The 18,213-nt window shown below is 45.7% G+C and overlaps 2 protein-coding genes across 2 annotated transcripts; one reads left to right on the plus strand and one right to left on the minus strand.

The window, feature by feature from the left end:
• Positions 1 to 3,687: 3,687 nt before the first annotated feature.
• On the minus strand, positions 3,688 to 3,905 carry PHALS_13220 (uncharacterized protein; the record flags this gene model as incomplete). The annotated part of the gene is made up of 2 exons (XM_024728933.1): positions 3,688 to 3,726; positions 3,780 to 3,905. The coding sequence occupies 2 exons, from the start codon at positions 3,903 to 3,905 to the stop codon at positions 3,688 to 3,690; spliced, it is 165 nt and encodes a 54-aa protein (XP_024579360.1).
• An 857-nt stretch (positions 3,906 to 4,762) lies between these two features.
• PHALS_13221 (C2 domain) lies at positions 4,763 to 6,027 on the plus strand (the record flags this gene model as incomplete). Its single annotated transcript, XM_024728934.1, has 3 exons — positions 4,763 to 4,840; positions 4,910 to 5,248; positions 5,305 to 6,027. 3 exons carry the CDS (start codon positions 4,763 to 4,765, stop codon positions 6,025 to 6,027), a joined length of 1,140 nt encoding a protein of 379 aa, XP_024579361.1.
• Between the last annotated feature and the right edge of the window lie 12,186 nt (positions 6,028 to 18,213).

Here is an 18,213-nt window from a genome sequence, read left to right on the forward strand (position 1 = left end):
TCCGTTACATTCTCGGTTCCATTTCGAAGTCAGTACGTGGCTGGAAGAGCCAGTAATTATACGTTTTACTATATCGTTGAGAAAACCTATAGACTTAGATATAGGCGGCCTTGCCGCAAATAAAATCGAGAAATACTTACGTTTTAAACAGAAGAGTTATTTAGCATTGGCTTAAGGCGGTTATTACTCTTAGAGTAAGCGGACTGCGATCCGCTAAACTCGTGCCTGTTCTAAGTATAGAACGAAAGGTCGGTGACCAAACTTACGCTCTCTCTATGCGCAAAGCTACGGCAGCTCCGCTGCTTTGAGGGCGTGCAACACCTCGTTCACAAGGACATAATGCGATCAGCGCGCGCCTAGAGGTGCTTTCAATCCATGAAAATGCTCTGCTAGAGAACCAACAGCAGAAGATGTCGGCCTTGACTGCGTCCATGATGCCAACTTTGAAGACGGATGACCGAGGCCGCTTCGTGGTGAGCATTAAGACCTTCGAGGTTGAAGATGCAGAGAATTTCATGCTTTGGGTAAAAAGGCCGAGATAGTTATGGACATTTGCCATGCTCCCAGATAGCAGCGCATGGCGCTAGCTATCTCCAGGCTCGGTGGTCGAGCGCAAGAATGGGCACTGACGTTCGGCACTTTGGTTGAAGCGGCGTTATCCTCGTGGACGGAGGTGAAGCTTCAGTTCTTCCAAGCGATCTCGCCGCTTAACCAGGCACATCGCGCGCTACCGCGTTTCATTGCCGCTCGACAGGCCAAGAAGGAATTGGTGGACTTTATCCAAGACTTACGTACTCTCATTGCCGTGATGGCAGCCGATCCTCCCCCCGAGGCAGTCACAAAGATCTTCGTTGTGGAGACCCTCCGAACTGGCATGGTCAGAATGAATTGGACTTATGTGAAGAAGTAGTGAATGTGGCATTGATTGTCGAATTCAGCTTCAAGTCGGCACGCCTTAGTCGGAAAACACACCGTAGCAGCTCGTCAAGCAGGCCTGAGCCGATGGAACTATGCTGAGAAAGTAGAGGCAGCGTTCCGAGCTACCGGGCAGCGATCGAAAACCCGACGGTGTTTTGTCTGTGAGGACACCGGACTGGTTGTCCCCTGCGCAAGTCGCGTCAAGGTTTATCGAGCCGACGTCCCGCTTCTCACCAACCTTTTGGTTAGTCGCGGGGTAATCACAACGCCCAGAAGGCACGGCCTACTGGGGATTAATTCAGTTCTGTTGAGCCTCAAAGATGTAGAGGGCAGCAAGGCCAGCTTCGAAGAGCTTCGTGCTCTTGAACACGGAATATGTACGCAAGCAGCGCTTGCAGGTAGTGAAAGCAATCATGAAGGGCTTTATAAATCTATGAACGGTCTTGATCGACCGCGGGCACCGGGCAGTAATGCTCGACGCTACACGATAGAAGTAAGTCAGCTGTATGCTGAGGCACTGAAAGAGCGGTTGAGTGACGCCGTCACTGTTTGGTGAGCGTCGGCACTTGTCTGTCGCAATGTCGAGGGTGTCTGCGGACTTCGGTGTCAAGTTTCTTGACTTTTTAAGCGTAGAATGCTGTCTAGTCTTAGACTATTATTCCCAGGCATGATCTCATCCTTTGTATGGCATGGTTGGAACACCATGCATGAGCCATGGTTCGGTTAAAGGTGGAAGACCTTGGGCGCTACGCGCACGTCGACTGGTGGAGCTTTGGTGAGTCATTCACGAACCACTGCTAGGAGGCAGAAACACTATTGGCACGGACATTAGACGGAGACGGTCAACATGCTAGATATTGGAGTATCCGAGTTGGTGAACACCGAAGGTGTATCGGGAAGCAGTCCCGAGCATGGCTCGCGGGCTGAACGTGGAGTGGCACGTAAGCGCTGCTCAAGTATTGAAGCAGTCGCTGCATGCCATGCGTGGCATGGTCGGTCAAGGGCCGAGGTATCAAGGGCGAGGCCCCAGTGATACACGTGGAGTGGCACTTAACCCACTGAGCCCCACTTAAGTATCGAAACAGTCGCTGCATGCCATGCGTGGCATAATCAGACGAGGCCTGAGGCATCAAAGGCGGAACCACAATGAGGCATGTGGAGTGGCACGTTATCCACTGAACAACCATATCAGGTCTCCGGTGGAGCAGGAAGTGAGGCTGACACTGGTCGAAGCTGAGTACTTGTTCCCACTGGTTTCGCGGAGGCGTACACCCTCTGTGAAGATGCGACAGCGACGCCATTGGCTAGCTGCAAGATACCGGGACCCAGGATGTAATTTAACTATCCTTTAAGCGGAGCGGTGGCGTGTTGCGCTTGCGGTCTTCATGCTAGATGAGCGCATAAGAAGATAGCATCTGCTCCCGACAACGTCACGGGTCTATGAAACTACTAAAAAGGGAAAAGGGAAAGCTTTTAATTCTTGTCCACCCGTGAAGAAAGGCGTGAGCTGGTGGACTACATAACGGCGAGAAACTATTATCACTTATCATTGCAACGCCAAACCAATTCTCCCCGGAGGCAGAAACAACAACCACCATCTTAATTGGGTATCTCCGAAGAGGCGGGCGTGCGTCGAGACGCTCGCGTAAAATCGACCTAGTTTATAAATATGGCTGGTGTCGTATTCAGTACGGAAAACAAATTCCGCGTCGCAATGACTAGACACGAATCAAAAATAGAAGCTATAAGAATGCTCTTGAGGCTTGGTTATGTTGAGGAGGTTGAGATAAAACTCATAGCTGCTGGACAGCTGCGGCATTCGCAGATATTCTGGACCACCGCAGTTAATACATATACGCGTTGCATGCCCTCAATATCTGGCTTAGAGGTACAGAAGGTTGAATCCAAATGAAGGGCAGCTGCCAAAAAATCTCCAACGGAAAAATGTTGAATATCAATGGGCATAGGACGGTTTACTAGGAGAAAAATTCTTCATCCCGGAGGTCAATGGTCAAATGGGCACACCTTCAAAAAAAGCGACTCTATTTACGAGAGTTGGGACTCACAGCTTGGTTTTTTATGTTGATCTCAGCGTTTTCTGGCACTGCGAAGCCATGAAAATTCTTGGTAGGTCTCAACCATCGTGCGATTACGAACGATCCTTAACAGTTAAAATGGTAGACAGTAAGCTGAGGCGTTGAAGATGCCAAGAATGGGAACGATGTGCATGACTATTGCGACAAGAGCATGTCAAAGAATCTGCTCGATCTTGAAGTGATGATGGTGAGTTACAACGTCGACAGCATGAAACATTGTCTTTTGTTGTACCTGAATTACTGCCGCGATCTCTTTTTAAAAATCGTGTGGTTGGAGCGCCACGAAACATGTATCGTCTAATTTAGAAAGGTCGGATACTATGCACTTCCCTACGGTGTAGGTTTGGTGTGTCATCTACCTATTTTGGCGCAAGCACGAAACCATCGAATTATTCCAGATTGATAACAATTGTATTGCTAGTGAAGGCAAAAAAGACAGTAAGCCGCGGTCCCAGTGTGGGACAAAAAAGAGCGATTGTAAATTTTGAGCTCCAGAGGATACTTCCATTGATACGGACAAAGGTGACATCTTATTGCAGAGTCTTTATTTGTCGGGGCGATAGAGAATAGCTATGACTTATATTCAGTGCTAAGATCGAGATGTCGATTTAACTCTTTGTCAAGATACTTATCTAGTTTTATTTACAAATAACATTGTAAAAATTCTGCATGTTTAGCCTATATGTACCATGAACGTGTTCATTGCGGAGTTCTCTCATGTTCATAATATGAATACTTCAGTACTGATTAAGAAGTCATAAGTACACCGAACTGCAATGTGGAGTTCGTAAATTTTGCAATAGTGACTGCCCCACGAGCAACCAGTGCACCATGTGCCTGCTCATCATGCATACTTGCATCGGGAGTCTCCTTCTCTGCGCCTAAAGACATGGTTAAACGAGCTATCAATGAGGGGCGCTTGTTACCGACGCGCAAAAAGTAAGGATGTCGAGCTTCCCTCCTAACCCGACGATGCACAGCCGAGCGTTCCCCAGCGAGATGCGCTTACTGCGCTCTTCACCAAAGCATGCTATCAAAAACGCTATGACTTGTTAGACCCGGTTATGAAGCTAGCGGGAACAGCGAGTAGTCTGCCGCCCGCAACGCACGCACTCTAGCTAGTGAAGATCAATAGTAAGTAAGCTTCGACATACAAAACGTTATGATCGCTTTCAATTTAGTTACCAAGGTTACCAATACTTAAGTGTAGCCGTATGCTACATATATTTGTTGTCTGGGAATCAGGATGGTAGATAATGGAGCCATTTCAAGCCAGTCTGCGGATCAGTTTCATCTGAACGAGCTTTAAATGTCAAGCGGGTCATTTCGTAGACATGATGAAATTACCAATTCTGGTTTGGTGCAGGCTTTAATGAAGCTTTAGGAAATGGTTACTCGGAAGCGATAAAAAAAATTTTCGCTAGCCCTCGCGAAACAGCAAGATTTGCGATGGCAATATTTCATAGGCCCATCTTCGTGTGGTGCTCAAGGTATTTCCCGAATTCTGTACAAAGTTGAGGCTTTTAGCTACTTTAACTGGTTGATATTTAGAAATCCAAGCATATGATGGGCAAGACAAGTTCTTTGTGCTGCCTAGACTTTTTTTCTCTCAAGGCTTCGCCTATACTGCAGCACCAAATGTCTACGTCAGGTTTGGACTGTCTGCATCTTGAACTGGCTTAGACTTTTCTTGCGCTGCATGCTGGATGGCCGCATTTTTGATTTAGTACCGGCGGCAACCTGGAACAATGTCCCTTTCATTTTCACTGCTTGACAACCCTGCCGCCGCCGTATACAATGTGGGTCTTGAGATTGTATCTGCACAGGTGGAAATGTTATTGGTTTTCTGTTGTTGTTCAAATAATATTATGCTTACGAATATTGTTTCTTACCAGGATATTCAGCAAAGTGAATACCTAAATCTTGCGGCAGGGGTAAAGGGCAAGTTCTTCTCGAGTGATGCGTACACCAAGATTGAAATCAATGGCATGCCAATGGCCTGGTCGCACCCCGTCTTCGATTCGGTTAATCCTCAGTGGAACGAAAAGTTTTTCTTTAACAACGTTCCAGAGGACTCGACATTTAGACTGATTGTGCTTGGTACGGACATGGATGAAGGCGATGAGCTTGGAGAAGCACAATTCAACACCGCCAATGCTAAATTCGACCCAGACGAAATGATTCCCTTGCCAATAACGCTAGGTGATCGCAACGCTGGCGTCATCAGCATCAAGGTGGGTTCATACTTCTAAATCACCTTTTTATACGTACTAATTCGACTTTTCTGCAGGTTAACCGCCAGCAGCTCAACGCGGACTCTAATGCCGCGATTGAGGAAGTCGGTCCTGTTCGCTACTCTGTGCACTCAAGCTATACAGCAGGAGTCCTGAAAAAGTTAACGTCCGACGATGAAGATTGGAAATCTTTGGCATATATCGTTCAGCTGCACAATGTCCCTTTATACTTACCCGATGATAACGAATGGAACAAGAACTACACGAAGATCCAGCGAGTGTTCGCGTCAGATCATCCCGAGGCACCTATTCTTCGTGGATTAGTCAAGACACAACACGCTGTGGTATACAAGCACGAAAAGAAAAGTACGAAGTATGGGTACCTTACCTCTCCTGATGATTTCTTTCATCTCATCCGCAACGGAATGCGTCGCGGTAAGCCTGTGCTGTTTACATACGCGATCACACCAAAAGGTTGGCTCTTCTCTGAGACTGGAGCTGGCTTTTTCAAAGACATGTTGTCGAAGCATATGATGCATTCAAATACCGCCGAATCCGTCAAATACGCCGGCGAATTTCGCATTGAGGAAGAGGACGACGGCACTAGCAAGTTAGTAATCGACAACAATAGTGGTACGTACGCCCCGAGTCCGAAGAGATTACCGCAACTTAAATTACTTATTGAGAACAACTTCCCGGGCATCAAATGTGAGGCATTGGACCGCGAAAATAAAGAGTCAGTCAAGAGGCGTAAGGAAATTCTTGACGCATGGGACTAAGAAGTTTCTTTAAGAAATTTGTACATGTTCTGGTATTGACATGTACTTAAGTGGTGCTCTCATGTCATAAGAGTCACCTCTCTTTCATTATCTCCATCCGAACTCTGTCCTTGCCCTTTATTAGTGTTTTGGGTCAAATGAGACACGTATCATATTTGTATGAACATTTATCATAAATCGATTTTTATACCTGTGATCGAGAATAGTAGGAGGTGCAGTGATATGATTACATCGATAGAGTTTTAGTACAAACACTAACAAAAGATTCTTATTGTTATAGGATAAATCGGACTATATAATTCAGATGGCATATCTGTCATTACTTTGGACTTCGTTTACGTGTCCTAAATACGGCATTTAAACCCGTTCTTTGCACGTTTTGCTGGAGTTAAAAGTTTTTGTGTGGAAGCAACCTCAATAATTAACGGCTGAATTTAAAAAATCAAAATGCCATTCTTAGAGGATAAACTCGCCTAACTTCAACAAGATCCGCTTGATAAGATCTGGTTCAGTGGCAAAACGGGGCACGTATTGCACGATTGTACGATGTACATAATGAGGGACTTCCAGTAACCTCTGCACATTTGGTACAAATGTATTAATTACAAAAGGCACATTTGTAAGAAATCCATATTATAATCATGGTTGTGAAAATAAATACCGGATTATCGGTGTTTATGAAGATTACGAGAAGCGCAATGAAAAATACTAAAACGTTTTTATCAAATGTCAGTATTGACGCTATATATATGAATTCTTGAAATAGCAGAGAGAGCTGATAATTTTTTAGCACCATTAGAGGCTCTCACTCCAGCCCCTGGTAGTAGCGCATAAATCCATTCTTTATGCGTTTGTAAGCGTAGTGAGAACTTCTTCTGTCGGGAGTGCATGGCAACCCCGTTAGCCAATCTCATGACCGATGCATGGCAATACTGTATCGCCTGATATAGATTAAAAGGTAAAATACTGGAATACCTGGCTCCGGACGAAAACACCAGTTGAACAAGCTTTTGTTATCTTAGGCCGCCAAGGAATCGGAGAAATGGCGGCCAAAATGCCGGAATCGGTAATCACTATCCGAGAAGCCCTTACCAGGTTTGACAATGCGCTGGTGTTACACATTCTAGAGCACCTCTGGTGTTAGAACAAACGGCTTCTATCGTGAAACAACTAAATGTCAGACTGTAGCAATCAAACTTCCGCGGGTCAGACGAAGAATGTCGTGGAATGTTGAGATTGTGTTACGGGTCAGGTCCTATTACACATGTTGTGCGGACCGTATACTTTGTCTGTCTGTACACCCTGTAAAGTAACAGAACAAAAGTAATTATCAGGTTAGGGGAGTTAAGAGCTTATTGGATATAAAAATAAACGTCATTTCTACGTAAGCCAACGGCCCGCCCCGCTAGTAGCGAGCAACACGCTGTGAGGCGTGCTAGTTGACTTTATTCTTTCCCGGATAGTGTGTGAACAAGGACGGGCAATTTCCGTAGCCTACTGGTCATTCAACGCCGACTACTTCGATGGATGGGTAATGGAGACACCACAGGCGGTGGTTGTCCTCGGATCACCAGGGAGGAAAATTCGCTCCGAACACATTTGCCATGGGAGGGTGTGGTGAACTGCGAGTTTTAATCGGAGATCACGCGGTCTGCAGCATGTTCGATTGGATCAAGAAGAAAAAACTCAACGCTAGGAAAATTTTGCTGCGTATGAGCAAGGATTATTGGTATTTCTATCGCGATTTATACCGACGCCTGTTCCCTTTTTTATAAGTGGTTATGACGTCCCATGTTAAACTAGTTGGAGAGCTTTCGTGGCAACAAAGATGAGAATTATGTGTATTTGCAGCGAGAATTGGTCATCGTTATCACGACGGCTCAAACTTTGTCATAACCGTATCAAGTAGCCTTTGTCATGTCGCATTTGTTTGGCCGTGCTGATGATTGGGCGATGACATGGAAAGTCAACCGCTCCAGCTACTTTGCCACATGGCAAGAGCTGGAAAGGCCATAGAATCAATGTGTCTCCCACAGAATTTTAGCAACAGTCGAAGTTTCTGTGATGGCGTCAAGACTACGGCACGTTGTACGACTGCGTACAGAAGCTCACTGAGCTTTGTGCCTGCACGGCGAGGGAAGCAGTGCCAGAGGCAGTAATGGCCATCGTGTTAATGAAAAAATATCACTCATGGCCCCCCTAAGACGAGCGACATCCGCCAGAGCTCGTCAATTTGGAAGATGGAATTATGATTGCATTGCGTGAGGACTACTGTCGGTGTCAAGCATGTGATCATCCGGTTAACTCGATGGGAGCAGGAACTGCTGCTTCCGGATTACTAAAAGTGCGCCGACTGTCCGTACAAAGCAAGTTTACGGATGTCAAAGAATTCGGTTGCATCCGCAGTAATTGTCCACGTGAGAGACGACCCTCTCGATGCGGTCGTCGTCGAAATGGTGTCGAGTCATGTGGTACGAATACTACGAGGCGTTCGGAAGACGCCGTTACCAAGTAGACGCAGGGCGATCTCCTTGGCAATTATAAGCTCTTGTGAATGTGGTGGTAGAATCACTCACGAGATTTAGCCCGTGAAAAGTCGCACTCCTTTGCTAGCAACACAGGTCGAAGTGGTCTCCTCGTGGTCTCAGCAAAAGTAAAGATTAACGGTCGTCCGTTTAGAGTCTTGATTGACTCTAGCGTGTTGCGTAACTATGCGCGGAATCAAAGCGTGGTCTCAAAAATTCAAAGCTTTTGAATGCTCTAGATGGAAGCAATGGCTTTTTTCTCAGCGAAGTTGGCCATTGGTGTTTACTGCAAAGAGAATTACAGTTGATCTTCAATTGAAGTTTGAAGACTTCAAGTGGAAAATAATATTAGCAGTCCTTGATATGGACAAACGGTATCACCTGATTTTTGTTTACACCGTGGCTTGAGAAGCATAAGCCATTGATTGATTAAGATCAAAATTGATTAAATGTAGCTCTTTTGGCGTTGGTGAAACTCTCGATACTATATAACCACATTCACTATGCACCAGAAATAACGCTCCTAGGCGGAAAGCAGTCGTATGCTGCTCGAAATAACCCCTCACTTCACTGATATATGTCACAATTTACATTCCCCAGGTTGGAGAAGATACGAAATCGTATGAAGTGGCCACGGTGTCAATGGATCAAGTTGTACGCAGAACTTGGCACTTGTAAATGAATGGATCGTTGGTAGGCATGGTGATTTGCACAACGAAAAAATTGTATGAGGGCGAAATGCTGGTTCGTACCCCCTCAAGACGAAAGGAAGTTGAAGACATGAGTGTAATAGAATACCGAAGGAATCGACTGTGGCTATATATGCCACTACTCCCACTAATACAATGAGTAGGATTGTGGGTCAGTTGGTATAGCTGACCACAAAGATGATGCTCCCACTCGTTATGTGGTTGAGCACACACAATGATAATACATCAAAGAAAATTGCTGACCGCGGTACTGATACACCCGCTCTGGATGCGGTTGAGTGATCGAAAGACTTAACCCGACAAACGGCTTCCCAGAATGGGAATATAGCATGGAAATATGCTGGTTCATGTAATGTGGATTCAACAACTGGGACTTAGGTGACAAGAACAGATGTTCTTTTGACACCGTTGTCGACAACTGGAGAACTGATGAAGCTCGAATAAATCACCTACGATGACTTCCTACACGATCTCAAGAGTGATAATATTGCGGAGGTTTTGTCGCTACGGTCGATGGTCGACTCAGCTAGACCACGCTAATCAACGGTTATGAATGATTCGGCCCTCGAGAAATTTAGAAAGCATGTGGAGTCACGAAGAGGATCCGCTATATTAAAGAATCTAACTGATCCTTATCATGTAATATAAGGATGACGGCCTTCGTGCGAAGCTGCCTTCTGGTCTTCCACCCGAACGGTTCGACAGAAATTGATCCTGAAGCTGGTTTAAAGCATGCAGTGCTTTTACGGTGGCCACTGTCGCGTGTACAATGTGCCTGTATCGATAATCTTTTGCTCAAAAGAAAGCCGCTGGTCTGGTGACAAGAGCAAGTCCCCTCACAACGTTCCGACGCTTTGTGTGTGTAAACCAAATGGCAAAAAATGTATCGTTCACGCCTATAACAGGTTGATAGCGTAGACGAATCTCGCTAAGACGCCATTCCTGCGTAAAGATGTCATCTTCCGCCATATGTCCAGCTGTACACAGTATAGTGTACTAAATTGGGTTCATGGATATTACCATATATTGATGAGGGAGGAGGACGTCCTGTTAGCACACAATCCGATATTTATTTAGGGGGTGAATTGTGATGCCACAAGGACTATCCAATGCTTTGGCAGCATTTAATTAATTGGACTGCCATCTGTTCCGACCACCGGTTACTCTGCACTAATCTGTTCTAACAGTAGTTTTGTTCATTTGAAGGACGAAGATAGCAAATCTACCGAAAAAGTGCACTTGGTGTACCTCGGTGTGGTGCTGGAATGTATGCGGGAGCATTCATTGCAAGCGAGTCTTGCAAAGAGTATTTTCGGTGCTAGCGAAGTACCGGCCCTCGGTTATTATGTTTGTAAACACGGAGTTCGTGCGAACCTGAGAAGGTCAAAAACAGTTATGTTGTCGCAAACGCCACGGAACCAAAAGAATTGAAGAAATGGATTGATTTGTCCAATTATTTGCATCTCGTTTTGCGTAACTAAATTGCACGCCCACTATCAAACTTGCCAAAGAAGGACGTACCATGGGATTTATCATCCACTTAAGCACAGTTTGATGAAAGTACAATTACTTGCTGTATCAAATGATACAAGCCGTATAGCGTGGAGTGTGATGCTTCTAAGTTTGCAATAAGTCTTTTAAAAAAGGACTCAAAAGACACTATCATGTCGTGTCGTTTCAATCGCGACGGCTGAAGGAAGCAGAAAAGAATAACCTTGCCCACGATATGGAGCTTATGGCAGTGAAGTATGCTGTGGTGTAGTTTCGTTTCACCACTTGCGTTCAACTCCCGTTTGTCGTCTACACATTCACGCAAACTTGCGTGATGCGGTTGGGACACCTCACTTGTTTTAGCGAATGGCTCGCTAGTTGTCACCCTTCGCAGACTGCAATTTCACGATTGCGTTAAAGTTAGGAAAATGAACGTGCTGGCAGTTGCATTGCCATGCGTGGAGGATGAACAGTGTGATCCAATCAGCCAAGCATTGTCATCGAGTGATTTTGACTCCATGACAAGCTTTTTTTGTGGTCGCATGAAACCAAGGTTGCATCGGTATGCATGGAAGGATGGTCTCCTTCACTATAAAGTTGCACGTGACGACGCCAATAATTTTTTAAGTACAAGATTGTGTGCAAGGCGCATGATACGCTGATGGCCGGTTGACTTTGGCCGTGAAAACACCTTCCATTCTCTCAGTGCCTGATTCTGGTGGCCTTACATATACAAGTGGAATACACGATACGTGAAGTCATGCGATGTCTGTCGGCGCGTGAAGAACGCGCAGCACACGCAAGTGCCACTCTCACTGTTCTTATTGACTGTTGGAATCAATTGTTCTCGAGCTTATTTTTGGTTTCCCCGAGAATGCTGATGGTCATAATGGGGTGCTTTTTTTATTGACAGAATCAGCAAGATGGCAGAAAAATACGCAGATAGACGAGGTCATCAAAGCAAAATGCATTTTATTGTGGAGAATTATGTACTTTTTAGTACTAAAAACCTCAAAATGATGCGGTCTCGAGCTTGGAAAGCTCTAAGCTTTACCTCGCTTCATCGGTTCATTCCAAATAGTGTCATGCCATGGGAATGTGGACACTATCGACCTGCCAAGCTGGCTAAGAACCCGTCCGACGTTTCACGTAGGGCTCATCATACCCTACCATCGCGACGACACGATATACGACCTGAATGAATTTGCAGTCTTTTTCGAAGGTGGCTTCGGAGCCACGTCTTTTACACGAGGGTCATAGGTTGAACCCATTGGCGTCGTCGCCTTAGCATCGCCCTCGGAATGACGAGAATACTCGGAGCACCCTAAACAGTGCGAGATCGTTTGTTTGACAGAAGGCCCTGCATCATCAGCAAAAGTAGCCGCAGCAGGTGGGAGATCTTACGAGACTGCTCTAATTGATGAACCAGGCGAGTTTCCAAGACGCCAGATGAAGTCGCGAGCTTCGCGAAAGACCTATCGGTTATCCTTCACATGTTGCCTTGTCTAGGGTTTAGGATTACAAAGCAATAGATAAAGCAGGTATTGACATCGCCTGACGTGGCTAATTGAGTGCATCCAAAATTCTAGTCTATCTGCCAATGAAGACGCGACATATGGACTGTGTCCAGGAGTTGAATAGTCAACGCCACAGATCAGTCGAATCGATCGCCTTCCGGGGGGGAAATGGTAACCATTTTCATAGAGAGCCTTCGAATAAGCGCTACTCGAACCGTGATTTTTTCGCGCTCCATTTAACCTCTGTCAGAAAATGTAGTGGTCAATGTTATCATGCAGACCACAACTTCGCTTTGGGAGGGCAGGTTGGGGCGCTGGGATTGTAAGGTCTATGTGGGATCCGATGCGATCGACTCCGGCTTGACTAAAAGATACTTTTTAGCTGGTATGTAGCCTCGATTTATCTGCAGGTGATCTGCGAGAGTAATAACACCTTTTTCTACGTGTGCCCGTCGCTCTGGGCTAAAAATCTCGAAGGGTCAGACTCCCACGCAAGGCTGAACGACAATGCCCTCACAAGTAGACGTCAAGTCTTTTTGTGCGCTGGTGACCATTTCGAGACGAAAATCATTTCTTATACCGTATGATGCTCATTGCTAATGGATCCTAGTCTTACTAAAAGCGTCTCTCCTAAGAGCTGTAACCTATGGATGCTGGTTATCAATACGTCCCGAGCTTGATAAAGCAATAATGGATACATGCAATTATGTGCGATCGCGACTATCGTAAACAGTAGAAAGTACGCTGAGGTAACAAATATACCAGATACGGATGCTCTATTCGTTCGTCTTGCGGTGGGGACATTGGTAATTGCGAGAAACGCTTTTGAATGGTCATGTGTCATTAAATATCTCAGCGGCGTGGAATGATGTTTATCCCTGGATCCAAATTCAGGTACAATTTCAATTTGGCACGGCAAGGCTCGAATGTCAGAAGCCATAACTTCATCAAAATCCGAAAAAGCGAAGTATAACGCTCTTCTCTCCTGGGAGAGGTATGTCAAGTCATGAATTTAACACTGATAGGAAGCAGAATTACGTTCTTGCGGGCACGAAACAAAAAGCGATCGCGTCCGGGGCATCAGGTTGTCAGCAATGATAAATATTTACTGTTAGGTACCTTTAGCAAATCTTTTTAATGTCAAAAATAGCAGTGAGTCGACATATTAGGTTGAGAAGGGATAGCGGGCTCTAGGGTGCATCTGTGTCTATACGACAAAGAACTACTACATAACGAATTGATCTCTGCAGGGACGGTCAAAAGCAGCTTTGATCTGTTGCCTCCTACGACTGGATTAGTGGAGTTTAAAAAGGACAGAATATTGCAATACGTGCACTAGAGCCAATAGAACTGAAGGTGATTGCGAGTCTTGAGTGGGGTGATTGATCCAAAAATGACTCAAAGTTAAGCTTGAGGAAGAATTACAATGCTGTACGATTCTCCTTTCTATCCCCGGTAAAAGCTCGTCTACATGTGATAAGAATTGCAAGGTTCAAATGAGTATTTTTCAGACGTTGAGCTGATCCCTTCATCCGGATTGGATGAATATGTCATTGGAGACACTTGTAAGGCACTGGGTACGAGGGTGGAAAAGCTATCTTCAAGACTCTGAAGCATCGATTTACCCTTTTTTTAGGAATGTTGCAACGTGACGAGAAGATCTGCCTCGTGTGTTGCTTACGCATAGGGGGGGGCATCATAAGGTTGAAATGTTTATCGGAATCAAATATTGCATGACATGGCAATGAACCAAATCAAGTAAACAGTATGAAGTCATTGCTGCTTTCATCCTATTATACAGACTCGGTAAAAAAGATAAGTCTTTGGAATCCCAATCAACTTTTTTTATAACCTCGATCTTTATGATTATGATTAAGTGCTGATAAGAGACGGTAATAACCCTATTATTGCGTTGGGCCTCCGAGTGGGATGCTCGGAAGGAGCCCATTATGCCGCAGACACTGTATGATGCGCCAGCGATACGTTTAGACCATATCATGGCGATACACAAACATACATCAACGTTCTATTGATCCGTGATTATTGGGATCGCTGGAAATTGAATGTGAAGAACCATATAAACACTTGCGATAGTGGCCGAGTAAATGCGTTTCAATAAGCAGCTCACCAACATGTTCGTGAAATTTTTTCTATGGAGTACTTGAAACTAACTTTATGAAGTATTTCAGTGAAGGATAGGCCTACGGAATATTTTAATAAGATTAAAACCATTTGCTGATCGGCCTTAATTAGAAGGTGATTGACGAAGGTCCGACTGTAGGTGGCGTCTGTCCAAAGGCCTTTTATGATGATGGTTACTTCAACCGGTTTTCAACGAGTTTTTACCGCCATACCATTATTTATTTTTCATTCCGTGAACAAAAATTTGGAAAACAGATGGTGGGTCAAATTGGGCGGTGGTAACACCAACAACATAGGTCGCTTCAACTTTTTCTTTGCTGATTATCTGCGACGGGGTTGCGATCAGTGAGGCAGACATATGACTTGTTTCTTGTATAAAGCTCGAGTCTGCAAATAAAACATCACGTGGTCACCAAGATGGATGTTGATGCCTCACCTCCATGGGCCTCGTACAAGTCAAGGGAAAGTTTGTACGCTGTATCCGGATACGGAGCCAATATCTTTCTAGTGACCGTTTGGTTTTTAACCTCTCAGAGACCTAAGTATTTAAGCTAACACGAAATATAGTTGGTTTGCGATACTTTAGATTGTAAACTATAGAGGCTAGCAAAATATGTGTCTCATAAACATCTTCTTTTGGAATGGCATCACCTCCATTGTTATCGATACTTTAGAACATCTAGATATTCACACTAATACAAAAGAGACATGCGAATCTTATACAGTCTTATAATATCAAACCAGTATTGGATTTGCACAAGGGTAATGTCATGTATGGTGTAAATGTATCATTATACTGTACACACCGCGTAACGTATCCCCACCAGAAGGTTTACCGCACTAGGGCTTAATATTTTGCTGTCTTTGTGGTCACTGCAGAGAAGTCAGCACTTAACGAGCGCCCCACCGCGTTGAGAGCTTCATCCTCTACTCACAACTCTACATTGTTGCTCCTACGGGAACTCTTCTCGGAATTCGTCTTTTTACGTAGCATCATATGGTGCCGTGTACTTCTGAGGACAGTGCTGTTTTTGCAATCGGCGACTGAAAACCAATCCAAGTGAGAAACCAAGATTTGTTTATCAGAGTGGCGGCAGCAACCCCTCGAGTCCTACCCGAGATCTCTAATCTCAACGAGAAAGATATGGCGGAGTGTTCGTTGATAGGATAAGCCTTTAATTCTTGTGCATTTAATTCTCACGCAGCTGATACAATTGTATAAGTCATATAAAATCATACGATACAATTGCAACGCTTGCGTCATACTAAGTAGCTCGCGCTGTCAATCTCCCTAACAAGTAGAACGAGAATTGAGCTCTTTGCGAGGATGGGACATGAAATGATGAACTACGTGTCCTCGAGACTGACTGACTAGCCCAGGCTGTACAAATGGACGAGCTCATATGTGCGCGCGTGTGAGACGTATCACAGGGTGAAACCCTCTCCGAATGCGGCGGTGCTGCTGGTCAATTAACCGGTACCCTCCGGGTGTTGGCAGTCCATTAGTATGGGCTTCGTGTTGGCCTTCCGAGGACTTGGCAGGCAACACGGGTGTGGTGGTCTGTATCGACCATTTTGGCAAGATTGCGCATCTCACAGTAGTGCCGGACACCATCGACGGTGTGGGTACAGCGACGCTGTTTGTGGATTGTGTTCGACAACATGGGCTCACGGAGCCAATTCTCTATGACAGAAAACTCAGGCTATACTGGAAAGTTTTGGTCGACAATCTTCAGGGTGCTGGGCATAAAGTTGACTATGCCAACAGCGGACAATCCACAGACCGATGGTCAAACTGAGCACGTAAAACGCGCCGTTGATGCCATACTTTGCAGTGACTTCGCTGAGACACCGAAGCACTGAAGCGCCATTCTGCCACTTGTGGAGTTTGCTCTGAGAAAAACAGTGCATGTGTCTACTGACTACTCACCGCTCTACGTGAACGCGCTTGTTAATTCTCGCGTCCCGCTGACGTCACCATCCCATGGTTCAGGGTTATGTAGCGGAGGAATAGCCGAGCGGCTAGCGGATGTCAACCACCTCACTGTGAGAAAAGAAGTCGATGACTTCTTGTCAACCAGACTGAGTGTCCCTCGACACGTTTGCGATGCGATGGCTGGAAGCTAGCAGAACAAAATTGCAGACGAAAGAAGGAGTAGAAATGCTGAAAATATTGAGGTCGGAGACCTGGTTCAATTAAATCATATAAGCCTTATTGGACATGTGGTCTCTGCTGACCTCAAGACAAATCTCTCTCCACGGTTTATCAAACCTTTTAAGGTCGTGGCCAAGCAAAGCCTTGTGTATACGCTAAACCTTCCGAGAAGTATGCGCACCCACTCGGTGTTTTATGAGAGCTTGCTTAATCCTTACAGGAACCCGGGAGCAAGTGATTGCGGAAGCGTTGGCGCGGGAGCGGCTCCTAAAGGCTCTTGACCACCCAGAAGCTGAGCCAGCAGTTGATTTTGAGTACGAAGTGCAACGATTGCCGTATTCAACAGCGCCAGGTGCTCCACCGTTGTACGGAGTGATGTATTTGTCTGCTCGACGACTAGAAGCCGCTCCGACAGAGCGCGATTATCCTCAACGTGAGTCAGTCGGTGCGCAAAGCACTCTAAGCTCTCAAGGTTTTCTACACATCGGTATGCAACCTTGGAAGAATGCTCGGCGGATTGTCGCGATGTGACATTTCGAAGGAAGTTGGCGTTGCGTCTTGAGTTTGACAAACTCGAATTAAAGATGGCGTTCTACGCGCATGCCCACCGCCTTGTGAGCTCGGAGAGCTTTTCGTTGGACAAGCATGGCGTGTGTAGCGGCCGGGTGCTAGATTACTTAGACGCCTTGTGGTCGATTGATCGCGTCTTTCGCTTCAGTAGCGGAATCTGCCGAGCGGAAGCCAAATTTCACACGAGAGGCTAGGGTTGACCGTAAATGCGACCGCATATGAGCCACCCTGAGAACTACCTTCAACTGCTCCAGTTCCTCATCGAGGCGATTGGTAAAGATTCCATTTCTCTCGCAAGTCGAAAGGTCGGGAAACTGAAACGGTGTCCGTAAGGCTCGAGCACAGCGCACACCGCAGCGTTGGTGCACCACGCCTTCCTCTGCTTCCCATCCTGGGCAAGGAGTATTTGACTCGTAGTCGATTTCCTCCGAATACTAGACCAGGATATCCAACGCCGAAGGGCAAGGTGTGTGGCGCCCGGTTGCTGAGGGTTTAAAATGTGCTTCCCGTGAAGCCGCGGACGTACTGCCCGGATATGTAGGAGACGAAAAAGGGAATCACCCGCGGGCGCTCTCAAAACCAGTGAGGCTCTGTGTATTTCAAGTCAAGACACATGGATCATTGAGCAGTAATTGTGTGAAGCAGATCCTGGGGGCGTGAAGGAATATTAGACACACGAGCCTCGTACGAAGCGACAGTTACATGTGAGTTGTGGGTATTCACAATTTTGATGGGTGAGAGTTTAATGGGGTTACACGTACCCTGGTATGAAAGGATAAGTCACACAAGATGGTGTGACCGTACAAAGGTGCAGATTATGTAATCACACAATGGCGTGGCCACCGTAATAAGAAGCCACTACGAGGCTGGACTGCCAGTAGATACGCATAATATAAGTTTCACTTTTTAATCAGAAAACATAGAGATTCAGATAATGGCAGCACTTCAGCAAATAGAGCAGATAAATACAGTTTATATTCTAAACGAAAGAGTGTACTTGCCTTAGGAAAGGTTGGGTACTCGTGAGGTAGCGGATTGCAATCCGCTACGTTCTAGTATTGAACGATGGGGGGGGG

This window comes from Plasmopara halstedii (assembly GCF_900000015.1).
Source record: "Plasmopara halstedii genome assembly, contig: Scaffold_658, whole genome shotgun sequence".
In the NCBI taxonomy this organism is placed as follows: Eukaryota; Oomycota; class Peronosporomycetes; order Peronosporales; family Peronosporaceae; genus Plasmopara; species Plasmopara halstedii.